Here is a 13,272-nt window from a genome sequence, read left to right as displayed (position 1 = left end):
GTACCACCATGTGTAAGTTGATGAAAGAATGAGGGCTGGAGAGATGGCTCAGCAGTTAAGGCACCTGCCTGCAAAGCCTAACAACTCAGGTTTACTTCCTAAGGACCCACATAAAGCCAGATGCATAAAGTGGCACATGCCTCTAGAATTCATTTGTAGTGGCTAGAGGCCCTGGCATGCCCATTCTCTCTGTCTGTCTCTCTATTTCTCTTTGCCTACAAATAAATAAATAAAAATAGTAAAGAAAGGAAGGAAGGAAGGAAGGAAGGAAGGAAGGAAGGAAGGAAGGAAGGAAGGAAGAAAGAAAAAAGAAAGAAAGAAAGAAAGAAAGAAAGAAAGAAAGAAAGAAAGAAAGAAAGAAAGAAAGAAAGAAAGAAAGAAAAGAAAAGAAGAGAGACCGGGTCTGGAAATACAGTGAGGAAAGTAGTTTCTGTCACCGTCTCTCAGCTGTGGTCAGCTCAGCCAAGCAGACAGCCCCTGAGACAAGCTAAACCTGCGTGTTAAGATTTGCAGGGAATTAGGCCAGGACAAGGCAGGTGACAAATGACAAACGAGACGTTGCTGTGCCGGTGCACAGAGCTCAAAGGGGGTGGAGGAGATGTCTGTGGCACAGCAGCAAGCACCAGCTCTGGCTGTCAGGGCTGCCTTCCTGGACCTCGGCCACGGGGGGTAGGTGGAAGAGTGTCCAGTCTTCTCCAGTCTTGCTCAGTTTTCAGAACACCCAGAAATCCAGGCTTGTGTATACTTGGTAAACATTCAGAACAAATCTCATGGAGGACACTGTACGTCAAGCCCAGCCCAGCGATGGGCACAGTGCCTCCTGCCTCGGAAGGTTTGGCTCTTTCAGCTGCCCACACACGACCTGGCTGCAGCCGGTGGCCCGAGGCTGGAGCTTTGGTGTCTCTACCAGGCGGGCTTGTGGTTTCGGTCCCGGCTCTGTCTGTGGCTGCTGTGGGCCTGTGACCGCACCACCCGCAGATCTTGATTCAAACAGCTTCCTGAAGGGGATCCGGAAACAAGGGACTGGTGCCTTTGGCTTTTGTGTGCTTTGCAGAGATCTCATTCCTGTCCACTGTCCTCAGAGGGTGGGAGGCACCATTCCAGGTCCAGCCCCCCTCCAGTTGTAAGGGAGAAAATGGCAAGCTGACTGTGGTCTTCGGAGCTAGACAACCTGAGCTGGAATCCTAGTGCCATCACCGACTAGACGGAAGAGCTTAAGCAAGCTACCCAACCTTTGAAGTCCCAAGGTTCCCATAGAGGGCATGACATGGAACGCTGGCTTCTGTGAGAGGTCGGGCTGACAAGTGCCTGGGCATGGTAGGACCCTCAGTGAAGACTAAAGCGCCCAGTTTAGATGCATGCCTCCATCTTCTTATCCGCCCACCAACTCATTCACATGGTAAGCCAGGATATGTGACGATACCAAAATGGTTTTACAGAGCCCAAACCCCATCCCTGTTCTCAAGGTGTCACTAGCCCTTCAGGCTGTGGGAGAAAGGAGTGAAGGTCCCAGGGGAAGATTATAGTGACTTGAAGTCCTGCAGCAAAGGAAAGTGACGGGCTGAGGCTAGGCTTGAAGGGGCGCTGGCCAGCCCGTCACTAGGAGCCAGCCACCCTAGCAGGCAGAGCAGAAGTACACAGAGACCCACATGTGCTCATGGCATCGTCCTGGGCCATCGCACAGCCCTGGCCTCCCTCTGGCCTGTGGGGACAGGGGGAGGCCCCCTTCTCCCATGGACTGATTTGAGGCCATGGAACCTTCTAGATGCAGTGGTGCTAGACTCGGACTGCACACTGGAGTAGTAAAGAATAGAGACCCTGGGGTGAGCAGCTTGCCAAGGCCCAGGTCTGCCCCATGGCCTGTGCCACGGCCTGGGCATCAGCATTTTCAAAGGTGCGTTACTGGTTCCTTTGAGCAGCTGGTGTGAGAATCTGTCTGCCCCAGGACTGCAAACCTCACACTGACGTCCCTCCCATCTCCACACGCGGGGGCAGAGCGTAAGTATCATCTTCCTCCCTGCTGCCCTCTCCACCAGCACACACGTGTAGACACGCACACACAGGCCACATGCGTGCATGCACATCCACACACGTTTAAGCATCCATGCATGCACTCGTGCACACACATGCACATCTTTCTGGAGGGAGAATGAACGACAGGATGCAGAGCTTAGAACCCCCCCCCCCATTATCTCTTCCTCCACCTGCCCTTCTTTCTTCCTCTACCCCCATCTTCCTCCTTTCCCAGTGTCAGGTGGAGGCTCTGGAGTCAGACCTAGGCTTGCAATCTCAGCTATCCTTCACCAGCTTTGTGATCTTGAGCAGGAATCCCTTCATCTTCTTTTCCTGCCTACTATGAAGTCATCAGGAGGCCTATGAGAGATGGCAGGCCCCGGGGTGTGAGGCACAGGGCAGGTGTCAGTGCGTGCTGTCACCCCACTTTTCTGTACTCCCTCTGTGGGTGAGCACACCCCCACTTTTCTGTACTCCTTCTGTGGATGAGCACACTCCAGAGAACTGTATCCATCACAACACACACACACACACACACACACACACACACACAGAAGCTACTGCCCACAGTGGCCACCTTAGACATTGACTGCATCTCACTAAGACTCAACTTTGCCATACGTAGCAGTGAAGGTGACAGTGTGTTTCCAAGTAGAAGCATGTCTTGCAGGCATGCCACAATGAACACCCACTGCCTGCCACACAGCAGCTCTCGGGCTTGCTTCTTTCTGCCAGATGTTCAGAGGATGATCGTCAGCCACCATCTCTGTCAATCCTGGGGGCAGGATTCAGGCTCAAAACTGCCACTCCTCCAATGGGCACTGTTGCCTACCCTATCAGATACCATCTCCAAGGCAGTACACAGTGTCCAGGATGATATCTCGCCAAGCAGCTCCCTCCACCCTTCTTGGCAGTCCAGATAGTATGATCAATGCCACACAGCTCCTCAGGTGCCCATCAGGCATCACACACCTGGTGAAGACTTGAGCCAGCCTGCCGTGTCCCAGCTCCGAGCGCTCTCCTCTACCCAGCCTGGGTAAAGAGCTGGAAATCCACCTTGACTCCTGCCTCCCTTACCCCCATCCACCAGGGAGTCCTCACAGCTCTCCTTCCAATGTACCTGGAAGCTGCGCCTGCCCGCTCATGGCTGTGGCTCCCTCTCTAGTCTGAAAGACTGCCAGCTCCCACCTGGGTCCCTTGGGATGCTACCCTGTGCCCCTTGCCAGTGTGCTGTTCACTCAGCGCCACGCGCACTCCTGGGTGGCATAACTTGTCTTACTCACTCCAGTTAGTCACGGAGCTCCTACTGTGTGCCAGGCACAGCTCCAGCCACTGACCGCTCCCTGAGGCTCTCCTCCCACTTCTGACTCCTCTGCCCCTCCCCACCACTCCCAGGCCTCCCCCCTTCCCACCTTTACGCCCGGAGAAGGGGCGCCCTAGTGCTGCTGGAAGACAGACAGGAAGCCCTCACCCCAATGAAGAGCTCCCCACTTAGCCCTCCCCAGCCCACGGCCGCCCAACGCTCATCACCAGCCCCCGTCACAGTCAGCACTGGCTGGAGGTTTGGACTGCTTTCCGGAGTTACCCCACCCCAGCGCGGGCACCTCCGGACACCCTGTCACGTGCCCTGTCTGTGGTCGAGTCCCAGGCACCTGCCTCCCTCCAGGACAGCCTGCGTTCGTCCTGGGTTCTGGTCTGCTGTGCGTGAATCTGGGTGGGCATTGATCAGCACCAGGCCTTGGTGCTGGGGACATGGTGGGCAGCAACCTACCTGAACTTCTGCCCTGGGGTGCTGGACCCTGTCACCCGGGGCCCACTGGCGTCCTCAGTGGCCACGAGTTGATGTTACGGAGGAGTTCACGTGCCTCACACCCACATTCTCCCCGATGTGTCGGGCCTGAGGGGCAGCCTGAGGTGACTGACGTGTGGCCTGCCCTTCCCTGCTGTCAGAGTGTTTTCCTGGTGCCTCGGTCCCAAGAAAGCTAAGCACAGGCAGCTTGACCCGGAGCCCTTGCCTGCTGGCCTAACCCACCCTGTGCGTGTGTTTGCAGAGGTGGTCGGCGTGGGCTGCATCCTGGATGGTGTGCGCTACACCAACGGCGAGTCCTTCCAACCCAGCTGTCGGTACAACTGCACCTGCATCGACGGCACGGTGGGCTGCACGCCGCTGTGCCCGCACACGCGCCCCCCGCGCCTCTGGTGCCGCCAGCCTCGGCGCGTGAGCGTGCCCGGCCAGTGCTGCGAGCAGTGGCTGTGCGACGACGACGTGAGAAGGCCTCGCCAGACGGCACTGCTGGGCACCAGTGCCTTCGGTAGGTGTGAGCTAGCTGGGGCCACCGAGTCCCCGGAGCCCCTGGCTCTTACCCAGTCCACAGCGTACCAGCTGGATGGCTTTGGGGAAATGTGGCCTGGCACTGGACTTCCTCATCTGTCAAATGTAAATGACACTATCTGTCCTGACTGACTTATGGAGAGCCCCCCCACACACACAAGTTTAAAAAGAGGGAGCGCTGTGTAAAGAACAAACCCCAACACATTCAGTCCGCTGTTGTCCTTCCTAAGGGTCCCAGCGGGCAGGTGGGGGCCTAGGGAGGGAGGTACAGGTAGCAGGTGCCAGGGCAGGTAAGGGAGGAGATGGGACTTCCAGATGACATGAGGATGGGTCCCTTTATGAATGGAAGACACGTGGACAGGTGAGGGTCATCCAGGTAAGCCTGCTAAGAGGAGGCACTAGAACAGAGGACAGGAATAGGGTTAGCTCATCATCCCCTACAGGAACGTCGCCTGCTGCTAAACATTTAGTAAGTAAACAGCTCATGTTTGTCCTATAGATGGCGGATGGATGGGTGAATGGATGGGTAAGGGATGAATTGATTGATTGATCGATCAATCAATTAATTAATGATAGATAAAGGATGGATGGATGGGTGTGAATGAGTGGATGGATGCATGGAAGGTGGGTGATTGGAGAATGTATGGAAGAGGGACGGATAGATGGTGGAGGGTGATACAGAGCAGATAGATGAGGAAATACATGCCTGGATGGACAGGCACATGGATACATAGGTGCGAGGATGGAAGCAGAAAGGGTACAGAAAGAGAGGAGTGGAGGGGCTCCTGAAGCTGACCACTCCCCGGAAAAAACACAAGAGCAAGAGTGCACTTAGAGTGAAGGAGAGCCGCCTGGTATGAGACAGGCTGTCTGGTATGAGCTGTCACGTGCAGCCAGGGTGAGATCACAGTGAGGGCATCCCTGAGCAGGGAGATTGACAGAGTGAGATCTGGAGGCACCTGTGTGGAGCTGCTAATGACGGTGACCTGGGAGCAGTACACAGGGTGCGACAAAGGGGCCTAGGACAGAGATGTGGGAGGTGGCTGACTCTGAGATGTGGTGAGCAGAAAAGGAGCCCAGGGGGACAGAGAGGAAGGTGAGTTGCCATTGACACTACGCAAGTGGATTTGAGGGAGTGGAGAAAGGCGCAGGCGTGGGGGAGTTCCAAGTGCATTGGTGATGTCTTAAAACTTCTCAGCGTAGGGGATAACTTGAGGTCTGGACGCAGTGGGGTCCTTAGCCTCTGCTCAGGTGACACTTTGGACCAGGGAGTTACTTGGGTGGGACGGAGCATCCTAGAGATTAAGCAGTGCCCCTGTCCCTGCCTCCTCGATGCCAGAAAAACTGTGACGAGACATTGTCAACTGTGACAGAGGCCGGAGAAGGGATGGACAAAACCCCCCACCTGGAGAGGCAGTTTGGAGGGGATGGGAGGCGGCTGGGGCCGCGGCAGTCCAGGCGGCAGCCGGACAGCTTCCTCTCCATCCCCGGCCCCCGCCAGCAGGACCACATGAGCGTCACTGGGTGGTGGAGGGAGCACAGAGGCTGCTTGTCCGTTGTGTGTGGCCCAGTGACCCCATTCTGACTTAACTCAGGCTGAGTCCCTGCAGCGCTGAGGCGGTGACCCAGAAACCGAAGCTCTTTGATCCTCTCAACAGACTGGCGAATCCCTCCCTCCCTGAGCACGCTGCACTGCTCGCCTCCTCAGCCCTTGCCCTGTCTCTGATCCTAGTCTCTAGTGTCTCCTTCCCCTCTTCCCCTCTCCTCTTTCTTGTACTTTGCCCCCCTCGTTCTATTTTTGTTGTTGTTTGCACCTCAGTGCTGTCTGTCTGTCTGTCTGTCTCCCTGGTAAGCTCACTCCAGCCCCTGGCGAGCTCCCCTTCCAAATGCTAGGACTCTTTGTTCATGGGACCCAGCAAGAGCTGGTAGTGTAGTTGGACCAGTTAAGTAACCATGTCAGCAGGCATAGGCTGAGGCTCACTAAAGCTGGGGACCACCCAAGTGCTTTGGTGTATGACATTGTCTTTTCTGATCCTATCCCTGGGAAGGTCAGGCATCTCTCTTCCCCTTTGGCACAAGGGAGCGGAGGCCCACAGGTGGGAGTTGGCTCACTCATATTAAACAGCTCACAATCGATGAGTGTATTCCGTGAGAGCTGAACCCAGAGAGCAGAGCTTGCATGACATTTCAGAGATGAAACAGTAGGTACCAGGTCTAGGGTGTGGGAACTCACCTTTAATTTCCATGGAAAATCCTCATCTCGGCTCAGGATGGGGCCATGCCTTTTCAACTCCTCTCCCCCAGTGCCTGATAGGTTTGATAGAAAGCTCATTAAAATCTTGACACCTGTGGTCCTCCAAGTCCCGTAAGACAGAACTTACTCTGCTAATGGGGAGACACACTCATCATGTGTGTCCTACATGATGTCACAAAGACTACAATCTTATAGGTGGTGAAGAATTTGACCTTGCATCCACCTGTCTCTAAAGATGACTTTCTACCCACGCATCCATGTTTCTTCTCTTGAGAAGAAAAAAATATAAGGATGAGAACATAGCTTCCTTTCCCTGGGCACCTCTGATGGTTAGAAGCCAATTTACCCTTCTATAGGGAAGGATATTCCAAATCTCTGGCTCATCTCTGTCTCTCTATCAGCCTATCTCTGGCTTCCACTCTCTAGATGACAACAGAGCCCCCCCCCCCAGATTGGGGACCTCCAACCTCCCTCTTATGGTGATAGTTAGCGCTGTGGTGGGGGGGAGCTTCTGAAGGCCAAAGACTGAGGGGTGCTTTGGTGTGTCCCTGCAGCAGCGGCGGACGCAGGAGAGCCCTGGCACAGGAACTGCATCACCTACACCAGCCCGTGGAGCCCCTGTTCTACCACCTGTGGCCTGGGCATTTCCACTCGGATTTCCAACGTCAATGCTCGATGCTGGCCAGAGCAGGAAAGCCGCCTCTGCAACCTGCGGCCGTGTGACGTGGATATCCGTCCATACATCAAGGTGGGCCCCCAGCAGGGGTGGGCAGATTGGGCCTGACAAGGCAGACACAGCCGGCCGTGAGCCTGAGCTATATCTCTTGAGGGGTCATCTGGTAAAGTCGGGGTGATGCAGCCCACCTGGTAGGCCTGGTGTAACAGCGACTTAGGATGGCACGGGGCACGGAACTGCTGCAACATGAATCTCACTGACTGGGTGTTTTTGCAGTTCCCAGCCTGTCAGGGTCCAGTGTCTGAAGACCAGGCAGGGTCCTCGGAAGTGCTCTTCCGTAACGTTTCTGAGGGACCCTGTCTTAGTTATCTTAATCATTCCTGATGAAATGTCTGTGAAAGCCAGTTAAGGGGGGAAGGATTTATTCTGACCGGCAGCTCCAGGGGATGCACACCACCACGGCAGAGAAGGCACGGCAGCAGGCATGGGGAGCTGGCTGGTCGCGTTGCGTCTGCAGGCAGGGAGCAGAGAGTGAACAGGGAGTCGGCCTGGGATGCAAAGCCCCCAGGCCCACTCCCAACGACCTGCTTCCTCCCACAAGAGTCACCTCCAAAAGCTTCCAAAACCTTCCCAAACACCACCAGCAGCTGGGGAAGGACTGTTTGAATGCATGAGCTTATGGGGGATATTTCACTCCACATCAGATCCTCACCGACTTCCATCTCCCTCAGAAATGTCACACCTGGGCACAGAGGGCAGTCATGCAACATGGAGCTAGGAGGGGTGCCAAGCAGGGCCTGGGTCACGTGAGGTCAAATGGCTAGTGCGTGCTACCTCCGAGCCTCTTTCCCACGGCTATCATGTTGGTGCTGACCTCTGAATCTATGCCAGCTGAGATCCAAGGTGATAACCAGGCTTCAAGGGGCTAAGTCATGACCTTGAGAGTTAAGTGTGGGTCCTCCTTGCTTACCTCAGTACCCTTCACGCATGCCTTAGCACCAACATATCAGGTGTCACATCAAACAAAGCAGACATAGCCATAGCGTAGCAAAGAAAAGGCCTGGTTCCGTGTGAGGAGCAGGAGCAGGCGCAGAATCTGGAGATGCTGGGACACCAAGCACTGCTCGTTGTCTCCAGGACAGCTTCTCCCGTCATCTCTAGCAGTCCTCTGGGTGAACCCTCCCCCTTCCTTGTCCTTCTTCTCTCCTCCTTCTTTCTATTCTCTACTGTGCTGGCCTTTGGTGCCCCACGGTCTTCATGAAACATTCTCTAACCAGAAGTGGGGAAGAAGACAGTCCCAGCAGGAAAAACAGGAGTGAGAGTCCTAAGCTGTAAGAGACGGCTCTGCCCCAAGGCTGGCATGGATGCCTCACTGCAGGCCGAGGATTCTTTCCCTGGCTTATTTCCATGAATATATGGCTAGGTGGACTGTCCATCCTTACAAGCTGAACACTTCACATATCCTGGACCTGTTCTACCCACAGTTGCGCCACAGTGCTGGTGCTCAGTAATCTCCAAGAACTACCAACTAAGGCACTTAGTAACAACCTACTACATGCCATAGTTATACCATAGAGACATAGAGAGACCCAAGTCTCAATAGGCTCATAGCCCCATGGAAGGACAGGATTGCCTTTGAATAATAACTGTCTTGTTCGACAGACTTCATATAAGAGAGTGTGAGTGAGGCTATGGGAGACAGAGGGGGCATGTTAGGATAAATCAAGCCCTTGACCATGGAGTCCCATGCCAACTCAGCTACCAGCTAACTTGGGGCACTTGGATTGCTGACAGAGTTAGGAAGGTGTCCCAGGGTGGCAACAGTATAATGAATGGTCCTTGACAAGGCCCACCTTCAGTTTACCCCCAATTTATCACTGTGTAATGTGGCCCAGTCTCCAAGCACTCACCGATGTTCTTCCTTGCTCAAAGGGCCTGTGACTCTGAAAGTAAGGGGGTGGGTTATGAGCACAGTGAGTGGGAAGGGAGGACAGGAGGCTTGGGGGAACTAAGTCTTCAGGGAGGTGGGAGCATCCTAACAGGAAGCTTCTTTCCTTTCCTGCAGGCAGGGAAGAAATGCCTGGCTGTGTACCAGCCAGAGGTACCTAGGAACTTCACTCTGTCTGGATGTGTCAGCACACGCACCTACCGACCTAAGTACTGTGGGGTCTGCACAGACAACAGGTGCTGCATCCCCTACAAGTCCAAGACCATCAATGTCACTTTCCAGTGCCCAGAGGGATCTGACTTCTCCCGGCAGGTCCTATGGATCAATGCTTGCTTCTGCAACCTCAGCTGCAGGAATCCTAATGACATCTTTGCTGATTTAGACTCTTACCCGGACTTCCAAGAGGTTGCCAACTAGGTAGACACAGGGCTCAGGGAAGGGCTCCATACTTGTGAGCTAGACAGCCTGCTTTGGCCCAGAGCTTCAAAATTGAGCCTTCATCTGTCTACTTCCTACCCACTTCCAATTTCCCTGCTCCTGACCCTCAGCCTGGTCGTGTTTTGGATCTCATAAATAGCCCAGGAGGGCACTGCTCAGGCTCAGATAATGGGCCCCTCCTCGACATTTGCATCACACCAAAGGAAATGTAGCCCTGGCTACTCCAGATAAGACTTAAGCCTGATCCAGCCTGACAAGTTATTAGTCATCCTGATGGAGCTTGCCCGAATCCCATTGAGCAGAATCAGCCAGAGAGCCAACATTACAGATTCCCTCCTCAGATGCCAAACTGGAGAACTTATGGAAACATGGGAATAAGCTATTATTTGAACCCTGCCAAATGGTGCTCTAATGGGTACTCCTGTCCACAGCACACCAAAGGAGCTCTGGTTCCACAAGGTCACCAAACATTTGCTACGTGAGATGAATGATTGCGTGATTTGGATTTGCAATTGAAAGTTGTATCTATTTATCTAGGCATGACTGAGGGTAAATTTCTCTTCCAGCTTATACTATGAAGGGCCCAAATTGGCTTTATCCCAATCAGACATACGATTTGATAAACTTCATTTTTTTCTCATGGAAAAACACCCCTCTGGCTAGGACAAGGTCAGCCAATATTACAAGCTGCACCAAATCTGCTGTTGGCCAAGTTCTGGCCAGCTGACCAACTCTTTTTTACATTCATCCTCTCCTCAACCTGGGGCTCATGGGAATTGATGGGCACACTGGGCCTCTCTGTCCCATGAGTGGTGCCCTGGAACATTCTTCTGTGCTTGTTGGTCTTGGGAAATTCCTCTAAAGAAAGCAGGACGAGTATATCCAACCAAGAAGTAGATACCCTTCATCAGTCTGGGTTGCTTCTGGCTAGGGATAATATGGCCAGAAGGGGCTCAGGACACACCTCTTTCAACTTCATATCCTTTGCAACTGCAGATCAAAATTATTCAGTTTTCTGGTCTTAAGACAGAGGTTGACCAGTTGTTCAGAAATGCAAATATATTTAAAACAGGTTTAAAAGACTAGAGAGGTCAAATTAAAAGTAAAGGAAGATTATAATAAATGGTAGTGAGCAATTATTTATTTTATTAGTACAATATCAGACTTTCATCATTCTCTCATTGGGTGTATTCTCATGTTCTCAGCATTCTCCACATACTTGCTTACTGAATCTACATGATAATGCTGAGAAGTTCCCATCATAATTTCTGTTCTTATAAATGTGAAATGGAAGCTTAAGACATCAGGAAACTTGACCAGAGCCACCCAGCATAGGATTCATACTGAAGTTAAACTAACTTCATGATCTCTAGTTCACTCCCTTGCCCCTACCTCTGGAACCTTCCAGATGGTCACAACAGGAAAACATATTGAAACCAGCAATGTCTTCTTCTCATTTTTGATTCTTATATAGCTCCTTTCCCAAGAGGAGGGAGTGTTTAGGTATTTAAGTATCCAAAATATATAGGGTAGAGAAAAAGGCATCATTCTTCTGGCTCTTTTCTCCATGAAGCCAGAAATGGATTCTATTTTCCCCACTTTGCATATCAGGTGATGTAATGCTCTCACAAGGGAACTGTACTCATCATACAGAGGGGATCTTAAGCAGAAGAAAAGAGGAATTCATTTCCTTATTGTGACCTCCCAAGGCCTCACAAAAGATCAGGCAAAAATTCAAGACACGTTTGCTAAATAAAATAAATTACATACATTCCTACTTTTCTCCAAAAACTCTTATTCCAGTTGTGTGAAAATTTTCATTTTACCAGTGAAAAATCCTATATTAAGTGTCATAGGGAGAGTAGTTTAAAATTTTCAAGACAAACAAGAACATGCATGTAAAGGGAATTCACTCCTGTGACTAATCTCCCTGTAACTTTGTGTGGATCATGTTGGATTTTCTTAAAGTGGAAACACATATCACAACCTCATAGGAAGCTCTGTAAATGTCATGAGCTATGTTATTATGAGATTTCTACCCCAATTTGGGGAATTGGACATAATAACCCAGGAAACAGGAAACCTCTTAGGAGGAATCAGGACAATCTTGGAAATAGGAGAGATGGCCAGAATGGCTCAATAGCTATGGTTTTAAGAAATGGCCCTGGCCTATGTCAGGAAAGGGGAGAATGTCTTTGAGCCATGAGCTGGAAACCCAGGGAAGAAGATATGGACCTAGTATTGTGGAGCTCTTTCTAACAGAATCTTCCTGTGACAGTGTGGTCCAATTCATGAAAAGAATGGTATTCATTATAAAAAAAAAAAAAAACACCTGCTCATCTATTGATTATTTATTCGGTTCCAAGTACTATGGTACATTTTAGACCATGTTATCAATTATCAATCCAATTCTGCATATACACCTCTTCCAGATTTGATAAGTGAAACTCTGAGACTCAACAGGGCTTAGAAGATGGGGCTCAAAATCACTCTTATTCTTCTTTACCTGGCTGTCAGTGAGGCCTCTAGACAGAACCTGGGTAACTGCTACTGGAGACTCATGTTGTCAGGGCTTCTAACAGACCACAGGAAGTAGCCCACTGTGCTCAGAGAAGAAGGAAAGGAATACCAAGGATGAACTAATCTTTCTTAAAGAAACTCACCTCAGCCCTGAGAGCAAATGTCTCCCATGTGCTTTACCCTGGGAGAGGGAGGGCTAGCGTTCACTAAACCACCAAGTCTTACTAAGCTTTATGATTAGCATTTGGAGATCCCAGAGCACGTGTCAGGCCTGCTGCCAGACACTTTACTGATGTGCCTCACTTAGTCCTCCAGTGAGCCTAGGAGCTACAGGGCTATCATTGCTCTCTTTCAGAGCTGAGACAGCTGTATCTTCCTGGAATTAAGTAATCTGCTTTGGTTCTTACCAGCCAGGGAACTGCAGACCTTGATCATAAACCCAGGGTCATCGACACCTGAGCCATCTCTTCTATATCTCTCTTCCTGCTAATCCTGTCCCCAAACCAAAGATGTGACATTCATAGGAGGTGCTTTGTTGGCCAATGCTGAAAATTTAAACTTTGAGGTGATTCAGAGAACAATCAAAGAAAGTAGTTTCAAATGATATGATTGTCTGTAATCTCCTCATATGGTACTGCATATGCACCAGGATTGTGAGGAAATAGTGTAGCCCGTGACTGTTATGTTGTCTTATGTCACTGCTTTTGAAAGACTTGTGTTGATTAAAGGGACTACAATGATAGCCCCCCTGCATAGCAGGGAATTGGGAAAGGTAACACTTAACTCCGTATCTCTGCATAGATACGTATGTGTGTGTGTGTGTATTTGTATGTATATATTCATTTTCAAACTGTGATTGAATATGTAAATATTTCTACTGCCATTTTCTAAGTGAATACATGATGCACATGAAGAAATATCTTTGAATTTCCCAGTAGAAGAAAAAATAGCCCTTGGGCAATCTGTCATGTTTTGCCACAGTCCTCATTTTTCTCATAACTTGTGTAGCACAGAATGTGTTTGCTCGATGTGACGGGTTTTCAATGCTCATGGCTTTTCTCCTTAAAGCAATAAATCATCAGCAAAAGTAA

General features: G+C 51.0%; 1 protein-coding gene across 1 annotated transcript in view; it reads left to right on the top strand.

Annotated features, from left to right (window-relative positions):
• Positions 1-13,272, top strand: part of Ccn4 (cellular communication network factor 4) — a 31,637-nt gene extending 18,365 nt beyond the window's left edge. Inside the window, exons 3-5 of the mRNA XM_004656176.3 lie at positions 4,065-4,325; positions 7,154-7,347; positions 9,341-13,272. Of these exons, the coding sequence (XP_004656233.2) occupies positions 4,065-4,325; positions 7,154-7,347; positions 9,341-9,640 (755 nt within the window). The 3' untranslated portion in view covers positions 9,641-13,272. The remainder of the gene's footprint in view (positions 1-4,064; positions 4,326-7,153; positions 7,348-9,340) is intronic.

Source organism: Jaculus jaculus, chromosome 2 (genome assembly GCF_020740685.1).
Source record: "Jaculus jaculus isolate mJacJac1 chromosome 2, mJacJac1.mat.Y.cur, whole genome shotgun sequence".
In the NCBI taxonomy this organism is placed as follows: domain Eukaryota; kingdom Metazoa; phylum Chordata; class Mammalia; order Rodentia; family Dipodidae; genus Jaculus; species Jaculus jaculus.
Note: the sequence above shows the minus strand (reverse complement) of the source record. Positions and strands in the feature narration are given on the sequence as shown.